Source organism: Leptonychotes weddellii, chromosome 1 (genome assembly GCF_054177405.1).
Source record: "Leptonychotes weddellii isolate Sample4059 chromosome 1, ASM5417740v2, whole genome shotgun sequence".
NCBI lineage: Eukaryota > Metazoa > Chordata > Mammalia > Carnivora > Phocidae > Leptonychotes > Leptonychotes weddellii.
Window position 1 is genome coordinate 21,455,911 of NC_138369.1, and position 16,355 is coordinate 21,472,265.

A 16,355-nucleotide genomic window follows, 5' to 3' on the forward strand; every position below is an offset into this window, starting at 1 on the left:
TAGCCAAACTGTGGAAAAAGCCGAGATGCCCTTCAATAGATGAATGGATAAAGAAGATGTGGTCCATATATACAATGGAATATTACTCAGCCATCAGAAAGGATGAATACCCAACTTTTACATCAACATGGATGGGACTGGAGGAGATTATGCTAAGTGAAATAAGTCAAGCAGAGAAAGTCAATTATCATATGGTTTCACTTCCTTGTGAACATAAGGAATAGCATGGAGGACATTAGGAGAAGGAAGGGAAAAATGAAGGGAGGGAAATCAGAGGGAGAGATGAACCATGAGAGACTATGGACTCTGAGAAACTGAGGGTTTTAGAGGGGAAGGGGGTGGGGGGATGGGTTAGCCCATGGTGATGGGTATTAAGGAGGGCACGTTCTGCATGGAGCATTGGGTGTTATACACAAACAATGAATCATCGAACACTACATCAAAAACTAATGATGTGTGGTGATTATCATGACATAATAAAAATGGAACAGAATAGAAAACCCACAGATGAATCCACAGCTATAGAGTCAACTAATCTTTGACAAAGTAGGAAAGAATGGAAAAAAGATAGTCTCTTCAACAAATGGTGTTGGGAAAACTGGACAGCAGCATGCAAAAGAATAAAACTGGACCACTTTCTTACATCATACACAAAAATAAATTCAAAATGGAGGAAAGACCTAAATATGAGACAGAAAACCATCAAAATCTTAGAGGAGAACACAGGCAGTAACCTCTTTGACATTGGCTGTCACAACTTCTTACTAGATAGGTCTCCTGAGGCAAGGGAAACAAAAGCAAAAATAAACTATTGGGACTTCCTCAAGATAAAAAGCTTCTGTACAGCAAAGGAAACAATCAACAAAACTAAAAAACTAAAAGGAAATCTTTAGAATGGGAGAAGGTATTTGCAAATGACAGACTGGATAAAGGGCTAGTATCCAAAATATATAAATAATTTATAAAACTCAATGCCCAAAAAACAATCCGGTTTAAAAATGGGTAGACAACATGATTAGACATTTTTCCAAAGACATGCATGTCTTTGGGAAAGATGATCAACATCACTCACCATTAGGGAGATACAAATCAAAACAATGATAAGATACCAACTCACACCAGTCGAAAAGGCTAAAATTAACAACACAGGAAACAACAGTTGTTGGGGAGGATGTGGAGAAAGGGGAACCCTCTTAACTGTTGGTGGGAGTGCCAACTTGTGCATCCATTGTGGAAAACAATATGGAGGTTCCTCAAAAAGTTAAAAATAGAACTACCTTATATTCCAGCAATTTCACTACTAGGTATTTACCCAAAGGATACAAAAATACTGATTCAAAGGGACACATGCATCCTGATGTTTATAGCAGCATTATCAACAATAGCCAAATTATGGAAAGAGCCCAAATGTCCATCACCTAATGAATGGATAAAGAAGATGTAGTATGTATATACAATGGAATATTAGTCAGCCATAAAAAAGAATGAAATCTTGCCATTTGCAATGACATGGATGGTGCTGGAGAATATTATGCTATGGGAAATAAGTCAGTCAGAGAAAGACAAATACCACATGATTTTGATCATATGTGGAGTTTAAGAAACAAAGTAGATGAACATGGGTTGGGGGGAGAGGGAAACCAGGAGACAGATTGTTAACTGTAGAGAACAAACTGAGGGTTACTGGAGGGGAGGTGGGTGGGGGGACGGGTTAAATAGGTGATTAAGATTAAGGAGTGCACTTGTTGTGATGAGCACTGGGTGATATATGGAAGTGATGAATCACTAAATTCTACACCTGAAACTAATATTACACTGTATGTTAACTAACTGGAATTTAAATAAAAATTTGGAAAAGAAAAAAAATAAAGAAAAGAAAAAACAACCTAATTAGTAGCTGACTGGTTGTTTTCCTTCCCAGCTCAAATTGTGCTGAAATCCTATTAAAAATACAAAAAAGTCCGGATACTAGTTGAAATTTACTTTTGCTATCACAGCAAACAGTGGAAAGTGTTCTGGAAATGAGAAAGTTATTTTGCATACAACTGCTTAAAAATTGACTAGACTAGATGCTTTTAGTACTTTTCATGGCCTTGTTTAAAGGAACTGGTTTCATCCTTATATATCCTTGTTATTGGAAAAATATAGTATTGTTGATTCCCTTGAAAAAAGTAGCAATTTTTGTAAATTAACATTTAATGCTAATCAATGTTCTTAGTAATGCATAAATTAATGTTCTTGGTAATACAATGTTTAGGGATTGTTGTTTATTCTAAAAGATATCTAGTTCCTACTTAATACACTCTTACGTGAGGATTAAATATATAAATGGAAAATTGAGTTGCATCCAGAGAGATGAGGCTCTGCCATAGCATTTGTATTTCAAGCACACCTTACTGTAGGTATGACAGTAATGCTAGCCTACATTTGAGATCCGTGGGCAGTCTGAATTAAAAAGCATTATCCATCTACGCTTCTGACAGAGGAAGTAATCTTGGAGAAAATTTTGCTGTTAAGTAGCCAGAACGATGTGTTAATAAAGCAGCAAAGTATTTTCATTGTGGTTAAAAAGTAAGCAAAGTCAGATTTTGAGATATAGACACTAAAATGAGTAATTTGAAGATGACAATTATTTTTAAAAACTAACATTTATTGAGTACTTATTGTGTACTAGGCACTTTCTCATAACATTTCTATGAGGTAGGAGTTGTTATCATCCCCATTTACAGGTGAGGCACCTGAGGCATTGAGAGGTCAAGTAAGTTACCCAAATCTCAAGACAGAAAGTAATAGGGGAAAATTTGAATTCAAATATCCTGATGCTTGAGTCTGCCCTGCTTCGACCACTGTACAATATTATAAACAAACAAACCTCTAGAAATCATGAACAAGCACAATAAGGATTAATTATACACTACAGTTCTAGCAGCATGACTGGCTAAATAACCAAAAAATCCTCCTGCCACCTAGTACTGATAGATAAAATATGACATTTTTTTAAATACATAGGTGCCATACATACATAATACATAAGTACATAAAATATATGTATAGAAAAATACAGACTCCAGAAACACAGGCAAAACTGAATTCCAGAACAGTAAGTATGGGGGCAGAAATGACAGCTAGCCTTGGGGAGACTGTCAGTTCTGATAACTGACAAGGGGCTCCTTGAGACCATATGTGGCAGGAAGCTGGAACTGAGACCCTTGTATTAAGCTTACACCCACAAAAGTCTTAGTGAAATCATAGATAGAAAAAAATCCAACTCAATGAAGGAAGTGTTTTTATTCCTGTTTTACCTCCAGCTGGGAAAAAGACCCCTGAGAATCTGTAGCCAGAGATTTATATTTCATGCAGGTTTAGGGTACAAGTTTACACTATGTGAGCCAGGAAGCTCCGAGCTGGAAAACATGTATTGGGCCAATAATACTACTAGGAATCCTGGGAAAGGTAAGGACAAAGCACACATTGCAGCTCGGGCAGGAGAAAAGAAAAACTCAACCCCTGAGGATAGTCAGGATGGGAGCAAGAAAATGTCTTTGGCTAAAAACATAATACCTCTACCAACATTTACCTAGTAGAAATCTCTTACTCTAGGAGAGGAGTAAGAAACTCCTGTTTAAGATCAACCACAGGTAGAAGGCAGAATTTAGCTGTCATAGGAAGAAGGGACAGAAAAGTGAAAAAGTCCTACTCCCAGAGGCCCACATAAACAGCACTTTTCTAAGACTGAGCAAGAATCAAAATTACAGAGAACTCCCACTCTGCCCCCCAAAACAATCTAACATGGAGCACAAAACAACAGCAATCTTCCTCCAGGGGAAGAGCAAAAATGTAGAGAGAGAGAGACACCCTCTGTGTCATGGGCATTTATGAACAGCTGAAAGCTGAAGAAAAACTCTAACACTGAGAAAAAAACCTCCAGAACCCTAGTCCTCATTCTAAGCATGGACCCACGGCTAGATTAATTTGAAACCTCTGGTCTTCTGAACTTTACCAGAGCAACAACAAAATCCAAACCCAGCTCAACTCATGATCAGACTGACTCAAGCTCTGCACTAATAGTATGATAGAAGAAGAGGCATGCCCATTTCCAGTGGTTAATACCATTTAGCTCAGTTCCCCATTGTTAAACCCATGAAATCTGGCATTCAAGCCAAAATTATGAGATATTTAAATAAGCAAGGAAAAAATGCCTAAACATTCTTAGAAGACAAAGAAATTAACAGAGGGCGCCTGGGTGGCTCAGTTGGTTAAGCAAATGCCTTCGGCTCAGATCATGATTCTGGAGTCCTGGGACCAAGTCCCACATTGGGCTCCCTGCTCAGCGAGGAGTCTGCTTCTCCCTCTGACCCTCCCCCTCTCATGCTCTCTGTCTCTCATTCTCTCTCTCAGATAAATAAATAAAATCTTAAAAAAAAAAAGAAATTAACAGAAACAGACTCATAGATGACACAAATGTTGGAAATATTAGACAAGAAATTTTAAAATAACTGTGATTAAAATGTAAAAGAGTTAGTGGAAAAGGTGGATAACATGCCTAAAGAGATGATCTTTAGCAGAGAGATGAAACTACAAGAAAGACTGAAATGGAAATACTAGAAATAAAAAATATGATGTGAAATCTAAATAATTCCTTTCATAGGTTGTGTGTAGTTTCAATGTAACCATGATAGAAATTACCTAGACTAAAATTCAAAAAGAAAAAAGAATGGTTAAAAGCAAGACAGAGCATCCCATAGCTTTGGGACAATATCAAAAAGACTTACAGATGTAAGTGATCCTAGAGAGAAAAGAAGGAGAAAATGAAATAGATCTGAGAATCTCAGAAAACTTCATTCAGAAAAAATACCAAGATTAAAACACACACACACACACACACACACACATATTTACCCAGACACATCATAGTTAAACTGCTGAAAACTAAAGACAGAGAAAAATTTGAAGATTGTCAGCAGAAAAAAGACATTGCATAAAGAGGAACTAAAATAAGACTTAGAGCAGACTTCTCATCAGAAACTATGCAAGCAAGAAGCAATGGAATGACATCTTTAAAGGAAAAAAAACCTTTAAAAACCTGTCAACTCAGAATTCTAAACCCAGCAAAAAGTAGCTTCCAAAATGAAGATGAAATAAAGAAAAAATTCTGAGTGCATTATTTGCCAACAGACCTATATACAAGAAGGGTCAAAAAATATTCTTCAGGAAAAAAATTTTAAAAAAGAAAAAAATATTCTTCAGGCAGAAGAAATATAAAATCAGAAACACAAGGAAATGAAGAGGTCCAAAAATATGGGGAAAATGAAGGTAAAAAAAAATCCTTATATTTAATCACTCTAACAGATAAATTATTGTCTAAAGCAAGAAAAGTAACAATTTATTGTGAGATTTATGACACATGACAAAGTAATATATGCAACAACAGCACAATAGGTAAAAAAGAGATACTGGAATTACACTATGTATAGTAGTATATTATATTTTGAAAGTATTCAGTGATAAATAATATTGTAAGCTCTAGAACAAACACTAAAAATAAGGAGTATTTAACAAATAAGCCAATGAAATCATAAAAAATTTCAATTAATCCAAAGCCAGGTGGAAAAAAAAGATAAAAGGGACAAAGAAAAAATGAGACAAAAGAACTAGCAATATAGCAGATTTAAATCTAAATGTATCAATAATTCCATTAAGTATAAATGATCTAAATACTCTGATTATGAGTAAAGACAATTATGTCAATATGTTAATTCAAAAATTAAAACAAAAAAGGCAAAAAGGTTATGTCACCCCCTCTCTCCATTTAAAACCCTCAAATGGTTGGAAATGTTCTGAATCTTGATTGTGGCAGGGATCATATGACCATAAACCTTAGTCAAAATTCATAAAATAGTACACCTAAAAGGGATAGATTTTTACTGTATATAAACCATACTTCAATAAACCTAACTTAAATTTTTTTAAAATGAGAAAAAGATATTTTCAGACCAATTCACAAGTACTCACTAAAAGAAACACTAAAGTGACAAAGTTAGTATTATAAATCCATGAGGAAAGGATGAATACTTCAATAAACAGTGACACAGTGCTGGGGTACATGACTGTCATTATATAAAAAATAAAATTAGATTCTTACTTTTTATCATGTCCAAAGATACAAAAAAAAAAGCAAGCACCAGAGTCCTAAAAAGGTACACTGTTTTCCCAGTTTATGACTCTTCTGAGAACTACACTCTTGACCTTCAATGCCTGTGTTTGTTACTATAATGGCTTGGTCCCAAGTCATAGGTGACTAAACCTAGGGTGGATATTTGTCCCAAGCTAAGCCAGTCAGATTTTTCTGTCACAGGAATTTGAAGTTTGACTTGATGGTTCTGGTTAATCTGTATTTTTCAACTGATGTGTTTTGTGAACTTAGGAACTGAGGCTTCCATAGTGAACAACCATGTGCACAGAGGAACAGAGATAGACCACATCATTAGAGATAGACTAATGAAGCAGCTGTGCAGAGAATAACACAGAAGATTGTTCCTACACCCTGAGAGACAGAAGACAGACAGAGCAGTTTTCACCTTCCAGAGGCCTGGTGGCCCAGACTTTCTCTGAGGTACACTTAAGATAGTCTAAGATACACTTAAGATAGAGTAACCAAAAGAGTGAACCTTAGCTACATTACTGGGTTTTGCTACCAGGAGACAGAGAGACTAAGCTTCTGTGGCCACTTATATTGGTGTCAAGAAGGATGACAGCCATAGATGACTAGACTGGGCTCAAGTGGCAAGAAGTGAAGTCTGAACTATAAGGATGGAGATTAATCCTTTAAAAGTCACCCAACCCATGGCCTGTGGACCAGTTGGTGCACAAATAACAGGTAGAAAGGGTGACTCCATTGAAATATTACTTTATTAGAAGAGCCAGCTTTCTTCCAGAAAATGACAGATTGTTTTCCTCAATTTACATATGATCCTGAAACCTCTGATTTTCTCAAATTTTAATTAAGATATAAATATACCAACAGCATTTTCTGAACTGCAATTTAAAAAACCTGAATGGCCACCAATGCATTGAAAGGAGTTCTAAAACAGAATTATAAAAACTTGGGGTATAATATTCTGTTAAGTAGAACATTTCCTGCTCTACCAGAGAACATATTTTATTGAATAGCTAAATATACTTTCTCAGATTATGATAAATTTACTATAATTATCTAGAAGTTTCAATCTAAGAATGTTCACACTCAAGCAAAATCTGAGTGAAAAAACACTCAAAATATGATCATACACATCCTTATTTTGTTAAAACAATACCGTCAATATAAAAGAAACTTAGATGTCTTGAAGTAAGGTTTCCAAAGTATAAAAACAAACAATAACTCAGACATTCAGAATGTAAGGTTTCCTTATATGTATCTCATATTCCACAAGATTACTAAAATTTCCATTACAGTTTTAAAGGTAGTGAATGTGATATCCTATTCCACACACTTCACACAGTAATTAAAAAACAAGGTTTTGGAAGTTAAATAGCCTGGGTTAAAATTCTCATTCCACCATTTTAGCTCAGTTATCTACTAAATTTCAAATTATTAAATCACTCCTGGCCTCAATTTCCTCATCTGTAAAATGGAATAATAATAATGTCTAACTCATAGGAATTTTTGAGAATATAGGGCACTTACAGCAGTACCTCATGACTATAAAAGCTCAACAATATTTATCACAGTATGTTTGAGATAAAGTCCAATGAAAAGACTTAAAATTAAATGACAACATGGATAATCATTTACAGGAAATGATTTCTCAGATCAGAGTAATGGTCCAAGCTTTTCAAAGTGATATAAATAAAAGGATAATAAAACCATTTGAAAAGTTCATATAGTTATCACACTATCAATGATAGTAATTCAAAAAGATATCCATGAAATTGCATAAATTATCAAGTTATAGTATCTTAAAAACAGGTAGAAATACCTAGTTAAAATAAATACAGTGAATAGCCAAAAACTGGAAAGAGCCCAGGTGTCCATCAATAGGAGAATGTATACATGCCATACAATGGAATATTACTCAGCCACAAAAAATAGGAATGTTATGCTTTGTGGAAGAAGCCTTACACAAAAGAGTACATACAGTATGATTCTGTTTATATGAAGTTCTAGAATAGGCAAAACTAACCTGTGGTGGAAAATAATCAGAGTAGTAATTTCCCACCGTGGGGTAAGAGTAAGGATTTACTGGGAAGGGACATAAGAGAACTTCCTGGATGTTAGTCATGTTCTGTATCTGTATCAAGCGTACACTTTTGTTGGAACTCATGAATGGTATACTTACCTCTTGTGTATTTCATTGTACATAAATTTTACATCAAAAGAAAAAACCCAACCAAACAAAACAACTTAATGATATGTATGCTGAAGCATTTGGGGGAAAGTATAACCATATCTGCAACTTATGTTGCAATGTATAAAAAGGATGAGTTGACAGATGGATAGAGGGATGGATAAGTATGTGATAAAGCAGCAAGAATAATAAAATGTTAATTGCAGAATCTGGGAGGTGGTAGGTATGTGGGTGCTTACTCTGAAGTCCTGTCAACTTTTCTCTACGTTTAAATACTTTCAGATAAAATAAATGAAAAATACTTTATGTTCCTTACCAGCGCCTGGAGTTATTAACAATCACTCCATTATCTATGGAGAAAGTATCTGTTGGCAATCCAGCAATATTCCAAGCTCTAATTTTTACTGGATCACCCAGAGTCTTACTCAATGAGAACTCCTCTGAACATGGAATTTTTTTCTCCTGTAAGAAATAAACAAATATCTAATGTTTTTTTATCTTGTTGAAATATTTTTTAAATTATTGATTTGTCATTAGATATTACTTAATAACTCTAAAAAATAGAAAAAAACTGAATTGAAAGTTGGACTATAAAAGTATTTTACTGATCAAACAAGAAGAAAAAACAAGACCCCATACTTTAAGCTATTTCTTCTCTTCTTCATCCTTATTACCATCTTTTCCTCCATAATACCCCAAAACATACTTTGAATGTTCAAAAGGAAACTTATGAAATATAAAACTATTACCTTGCACAACATGCTCCAATTTTCTGTACATTTTTGCCGAAAGCCAGAAGTGAAAGCACCAAGATAGGCTATTACTCCTGCTGAGACTAAGACATCACCTGTCAAATTTTCATAAATTATCTGAAGGTCATCTGCAGCCTGATACCATCTGTGAGATTAACCAAAGGAAAAATAGCCTCACCAGAGAGAATGATGGAAGACAGTAATAGAAAGGGTAAGGGACTTCTAGTCCAAATTCTATAACAAAAAGCCATGAAATGTTGGATTCTTATCTATAAAATGAGGAGGTTGGGTCCCTTCTAGCACTGACATGCTATAATATATCTATGCTATATGAATGACAATCCATCTTTCATTATTAGATCACTAGGCATTTCTTGCAGAACTTGACCCTTGGGAATAAGCAAGAACAAAAACAAAAACACGCCGGCAGTTTGTGTAATAATTTTCTCCAGGATGATTTGTTTGGTTTAGTGGCCCTGCTACTTGTTTCAGTATTTACTGTTAGTCTGTAAAACATAAAAAAATTTGCAATTCATTACCAAAAATTCCATTTAAGTTGTATAACAGCTGCCATACTAGTGCTAAGGTTGGTATTTTTTCCATTTCATGAAGTCTTTACAATAAAAAAGTGCATTTCAAAACCACCTAATCTGCACTACAAAGTACTGTCAAAGGCCTATTACCTTATCATGCTATTCACTCAACACATATAATTAATAAATGAGATAGCTGGCTGGCCAGTCCAAATAAATAGATTAGGATAAAGTTAACTGTTTTTGTTAGATCAGTCCAGTTATATCTTCTTTGAAATAAATTTTAAGAAAGTGAACCATATATCCACTACTCCCCCCACCCCCGTGAACATTTTATTATGAAAAAATTTGAATACACATAAAATTGAAAGAATTATACACTGATCACCCACACACTCACCACTTAAAATAAAAATTATCCTTTGTCTTATAAAAAATTTGGAAACAAGTGGCAAACACCATCCTTGACACTGATATTCTGCCGGGAGAACCCTGGCCAGGTGCCTTGTTGAATGCCCCACATTCTAAACCAGACACTTAAAAATCAATAATCATAATAAACACCCAATGAAAGTAACATATTCAAGCCTGACTTTCTTAAATGTTGTTAAAATAAGTAGATATCTGACCTTGATTTTTCTCCACCCAGTCCTCCAATTAGTTTTGAGGCTCTCTCAAGCTTCTTAGCACAGAGTTCCACCTGGTCTTCTAAACGAGCCTTTTCCTCAGTTTTCTCAATAAATGTTCTTTGTAAATTTTCCAAATGATGTTCTACTTCTGCCAATTCTGCTCTCTTCTGATTCAAAAGCTCCATTATCTCAGCTAAGGACTTCTGAGCTTCTGTTAAGCGGGCTTTCTTAGGAGCCACTACCTGTTTGGGAACAATAAATGCAGCTAGGATGGGTGCTATTTAAAACTGACACCAAATAAGCCTTTACAGATATGATGGGTTAAAAGTGATTCATTATTATTATAAATACATTTGTTATTTATAATAATAAATTATACAAAATAAGTATTTTGACTTAAATCTTACATTTTTTTTAACCTAAAGTAAAATATATTTATAGGTCATATAAAATATATAAAACATTCTGGAGTAGCAAATGATCATCTATAAATAGATGATTATTTCAGACTAACAAAATGTTATAATATGTAGCAAAAACAGTACAAGATATAGCAAAACGTCTCAAAATAATGAGAAGTTGCCATTCAACTGTTGCCAGAAACAGAGGGGAAAAAAACATGTAGCAGAAATTAAAAACGTTTCAAATATACGAATATGCTTTGTGTGTGTGTGTATGGCATTTTCAAGTCTGTGGTCTTCTTCCCAGTTGGCTGAAGCATACATTTGCCTTGGGGGGGATTAAGACTATGATAATAGAATTACAAAGAGAAAGAAAGCCTTGATAATATATCAAGAATGGGGTTTGGTCAATTTTTAAGCCATTGGTAGAAAGAATTGAGAAGATGACCAAAGATAATATATGCCAGTTTGAAAGAAGGAAGGTCTAAGTCTGGGGGTTCATTGCCATGAACGAAGCTGATGGCAAAGAGGGAAGGAGGAGGCAGGGATCAGACACCAAATGTCCTGTTTTCTCTCCTCGGGGCTGAAATTCTGAAGGGGGAATGTGTTAAATAAATAGAGAGCAGGAAGCTCCACTTTCTACTTTTGACTTCAGAGGAGACCTTACTGAATATCTCCCTCCAACCCTCCCATAACAACATGGGGCAGCTGCATCAGAATTAAAAAACAACATGGGGCAGCTGCAGTGTGGAGGTGTAGAGTGGGAAGTCAGGAAAGATTCTGAATGCCCTGGCTTCTCTGCTTCATGCCTTGTGAGACATGCGGACATGAGCTAGGTTGAGAGTTCCAAAACCTGCGATGGGGAGGGGACAAGATGTTCAATGGAAGAATATCCCAGATAAAATTAATTTTATTTCTTTGACAAGTCTACTCCCCCAAAACTAACAATCAAAATCCCTCCCTCTCTACAGGCACATGTACCTTACTAGGAATATCTTCCCAATTGTGACAGCCTCATCATTTATTCTATACTCTGAGATTATTCTAAACACATGCTACCACGTATTTTTATCTGCCTTTTTATTTATATTTCCTGCTTCCCTCAGTAGAATTCTGCAAGCTACAGAGGGCAAGGCCAGTGTTTCTGTGGTCCTTTGCTAGCTAAATTTACAAAATGCTTTTAACCATTCTCCATAAAAGGTTCTTTACCTATGCATGCCATTGCTTCAGGGCAACTGTCCATGCTCTGCCTCTTAACTCTACTGGATCTTCTAACTTCTGACCCTTTGAATCAACTTTTTAATCTGCCACTTTGCCCTTGAAGTTTTGGCTTTTGCCCCAAGTCTCTACAGCTATAGGTCAGTCTGGCCGATTCATCCCTGTTCCCACAACCCTACCACTCACTACCACTAGCCAAGACCAGGTTATATCACACACAAGTATTCTCTTCATCTACTAGGTACTCAACATCTGATGTCTGTGCTGCAGCAAGGTACATTCTTTCTGGTATCTGTTTTAGAAACTTCTTAATTAGTCAATATTGGCATAGATTTTAGTTTCTGGGAACATTTCAATAGAAAATGAATATGTTGATCCTCCAAATACCTTTGCAACTCTGTCATACACTTCCATAGCCATGATCCACTTGCACAGACCCTCAGCTGCAGAGGAAGCTTTAGCAATCTTAGAAGCGTCGAATTCAGGGTTTGTTAAGTATTCACCACGTATCTTCTGCATAACAGTCACCTATACAACAAACATTTCCATCTTAAAATTTCAACATATATCATACAATCATAAGATGAAAGATTACAGACATTGAAGCAACATGTTTCCTCCAAAAAAAATTAAAAGACTGTTGGCGATTGGGAAAATATGTGGAAATGAGAAAAAAACAATTAAACCTTAATCAATAAATACAAGTTTGGATGCAAAAGTGCACTCTACTTTTTTATCTCACATACATTTGTGTTTCAGATTTATGAAACTATTATAAGACGGAGAACTGTTTCAAGTTAATAATACACTAAAACAGTAATTCATTAAATGACTTTCAGTGGTATGAAGGAGTGGTTTTATGCATTATGAGAATTCATAATGTAGTCAATAATATAATATTCCTGCATTATTTTAATCCTAAAAATGGACTATCTTATGTTTTATATAATATTGCATAATGTTAAAGATCTTATACATCTTGGCAAAGTTATATGTATAGAAAAAAATCCAATGAAACTCACTGGAATGTTGTCCTTGTCATATTCTCTCAATTCTCTTAAGAAATTCATATCTCCCAGAAGCTTTTTGCTAGGTCCCCAGTAATCTAATATCTATAAATAAAATTTGTGGAAACTTATTAAACATACAATTAAAGATGCTCAGTATAAACTTTTCTTCTTGAAGTTTAAGGTATATTATCCAGAGAAACCATATACTTTCAAAATATCAACTTCTATCTCTTTGGAAATAGACTCCTCTCCCCAAAAACGTACTAAATATATCAAACATTTAAGATATGAACATAAACTTGTATACTGAATTCATTATAAAAAATTATACATTGAAAGGCAAATGATGCAATTATTTCTCTTTAGGAAATGTAAGAAAAGCAACTAGCATAAACACCATCAGAATTTCATATAAGAAAATGTATTTTTATTATTTCCAGCTTTTTTTTCCTTTAGTCTTGATTCTTTCAAACCAGAAAAGTAGTGCTATAGGCTGAAATTGTCCCCTATCACCCCCATCAAAATTCATATGTTGAAACCTAATCCCCAGTGTGTTGGTATTTGGAGACTGGGTCGTGGACAGGTGATTAGGTCATGAACGGGATTAGTGTCCTTAATAAAAGAGAGCTCCCTCCCACTTCTGCCATGTGAGGATACAGCAAAAAGAATGTCATCTATAAACCAGGAAATGGGCCCTACACCAGACACTGAATCTACTGGAGCCTTGATCTCAGAATTCCCAGCCTCCAGAACCATGAGAAATAAATATAAGCCACCCCAGTCTATGGTAATTTTAATAGCAGCCCAAAGGACTAAGACAGGTAGCAAACATTTTTCTTATGGATGGGACCTCCTCACCCAGCAAGGCTCCCCAAGTGAGATAAAGAAGAGAAAGAAGACAAGGATTACACATCACTCTGCCAGTTACAGGATAAAGTATATGGTACTTGTGCTAGCAAAGATGTTAAATAAGTAGCCCAACAGATTTTTTCCTAATTCCAGAAGCCTAATAGGTAGGGTGTGTGTATGCATAAATGAGAATGACTTGGTAAGGTGAGAGCTGATTTATTTATTATCTCAGTAAAGTACAGAATGCATACACACACACACACACACACACACACACACACACACACCCCTCAATTCTCCAATCCAGGAATTCAAACCTAGGTACTATAAAAGCCTGAAAAGAAAATAAGTCCATAAATTTAGTTTAGGATGGATGCTAGGCCTTTCTTTTTAAGAGATATAGCCTTGAATAATAATCATAACAACAACAGCTAACATTTATTGTGAACTGTTGATAAAGCTTTATACACAAGAGCTTTATATGTATTATCTATCTATATGTATAATCTATATGTATCTATCTATACATATGATCTATATGTATCTATCTATATGTATAATCTAATCATCAGATTAACTTTGTGAGGCAGGTACTATAATAATCCTCCAGAGTTCCACAGAAATTAAGCATCTTGCCTAAGGTCACACTGCTAGTGGGACAGAATTTCTGAATACAGACATTCTGGCTCTAGAACACATACTTTTTTTTTTTTTTTTTAAGATTTTATTCATTTATTTGTCAGAGAGACAGCACAAGTAGAGGGAACAGCAGGCAGAGGGAGAAGCAGGCTCCCCGCCAAGCAAGGAGCCCCATGCAGGGCTGGATCCCAGGACCCCAGGATCACGACCCAAGCCGAAGGCAGATGCCCAACCAACTGAGCCACACAGGTGTCCCTAGAACACATACTTTTAACAACTTCACTATACTGCTTAACTCAGCAGAATTTCCTGAATGCTCATATAACCACATAGGTGTTCTTTCTAACACGTTCTTCAGAATCTTAGCTGGAAAAAGCTCACATACTTCCGTTTTCAATCAATCCCACCCCATGATAGCAGGTAACCTGTACAGACAGAAAAAGAAATAGAAGCAACTGGAACCACATTTTTCTGATGCTATATACTGCCTTAGCTTTACCGTGGAATACATGTAGATAATGTTTTCCATTCTTTATTCTGAATCCATTCAATCTGGAAAACAATGTTTCTTCCCTGGACTGGATACTGTCGACATTTAATTTGATAATAGTTGCTGTGAAGTGTTCTGTACATTCATGATTATGATTTTAATCTGTTTCTAGTTATTACCTTGCCTCCAGTTCCTGAAGGATCTGAAATTTTTTCTGGCTTTATATCTTTCATGACACAAATAGCAGCCATAACTAATTTAACACCAGATGGAGGATTCTTCATTGATTTCACAATTGTAATGTCAGCTGGCTAAATTGAAAGAAAACAGAGTATCTTCAGAATAGTTTATTTTTAAATAATGGGAATTTAGAAAATAATGTTGGAGAATTATGGAACATCAATTTTCATTTGAAATTATGATTGTTTTGGCTTTGCCTAATTATGAAATAATTAATAAAAGAGAATTTAAATTTAGCACAGATTAAGACCACGGTTCTCAAATGTTTGGGAGTTCATAGATCTTTATGAGAATATGATAACAGCTATGAATCCTCCAGAAAGTACATTTTTGCACATATATAAAAAATTTGCATACAATCACATACCAATCTGAGACACTGAACCCAGATTAAGAACCCTAATTTAGATAAAGACTTAATTCTATATTTGCTTATATAGTAGTTTTAGCAAAAAAAAAAAAAAAAAATGAAAGTAGAGGTAGACCCTAATTTAAACTTATTTCCGAATAAGGTATATATTGTTATGACAGACACAATAGATTCACTCACTTATTACCTACTCCAATATCCTTCTGACATCCTTTGCAATTGTTGGAAAGCTAACAACTATATATTTTAGTTCCCCATAAATTAGAGTTGTGGGTGGTCACTGGGTTCTATCATCAGATCACTTGAATGATACAAGAATTCTGACTGAATAAATGGGGAGATGGGCAGGGAGTGAGGCTCTCATTTGCTGATATAGATTACAGCAAAGGTGGTGAGGCTCTGTGAGATGGCTCTGCAAGCCTCTGACTCAGAGGATCATTCCTCTGGTAGACTATTTCCAGTTTGGCTCTGTGAGTCATTCCTGGCAGCTCAGCCTAGGATCTGTTTCTTCAGCTCTTCCAATAATTGTGCAATCCATTTACAAAATTCCCTAAAGAATCCTTGTCTGCTTATACTAAATAGAGCCAATGTCTCTACTCTGCAACTGAAGCTACTTCATAAAATATAGTATCTGATACCAGGAAGGGTACAAGCAACAGACTCTCAATGAGAGGGGAACCTAATATCAATGATCTGAACTGGTAAGGTTTGAAGGCAATCAAGAATCCTGTGAGTTTCACAACACCCAAAGAACAAAGAATCCAATCAAGAAATGGGCAGAAGACATGAACAGACATTTTTCCAAAGAAGACATCCAAATGGCCAACAGACACATGAAAAAGTGCTCAATATCGCTCGGCATCAGGGAAATCCAAATCA

At 35.3% G+C, this 16,355-nt stretch overlaps 1 protein-coding gene across 1 annotated transcript in view; it reads right to left on the minus strand.

Annotated features, from left to right (window-relative positions):
* Nucleotides 1-16,355, minus strand: part of DNAH12 (dynein axonemal heavy chain 12) — a 151,531-nt gene that overhangs the window by 43,956 nt on the left and 91,220 nt on the right. Inside the window, exons 29-37 of the mRNA XM_081805771.1 lie at nucleotides 15,046-15,177; nucleotides 12,901-12,990; nucleotides 12,266-12,406; nucleotides 10,260-10,501; nucleotides 9,095-9,242; nucleotides 8,662-8,807; nucleotides 4,900-4,929; nucleotides 4,773-4,786; nucleotides 3,596-3,656 (exon numbers count right to left, since the gene is read on the minus strand). Coding sequence (XP_081661897.1) covers nucleotides 3,596-3,656; nucleotides 4,773-4,786; nucleotides 4,900-4,929; nucleotides 8,662-8,807; nucleotides 9,095-9,242; nucleotides 10,260-10,501; nucleotides 12,266-12,406; nucleotides 12,901-12,990; nucleotides 15,046-15,177 — 1,004 coding nt within the window. The remainder of the gene's footprint in view (nucleotides 1-3,595; nucleotides 3,657-4,772; nucleotides 4,787-4,899; nucleotides 4,930-8,661; nucleotides 8,808-9,094; nucleotides 9,243-10,259; nucleotides 10,502-12,265; nucleotides 12,407-12,900; nucleotides 12,991-15,045; nucleotides 15,178-16,355) is intronic.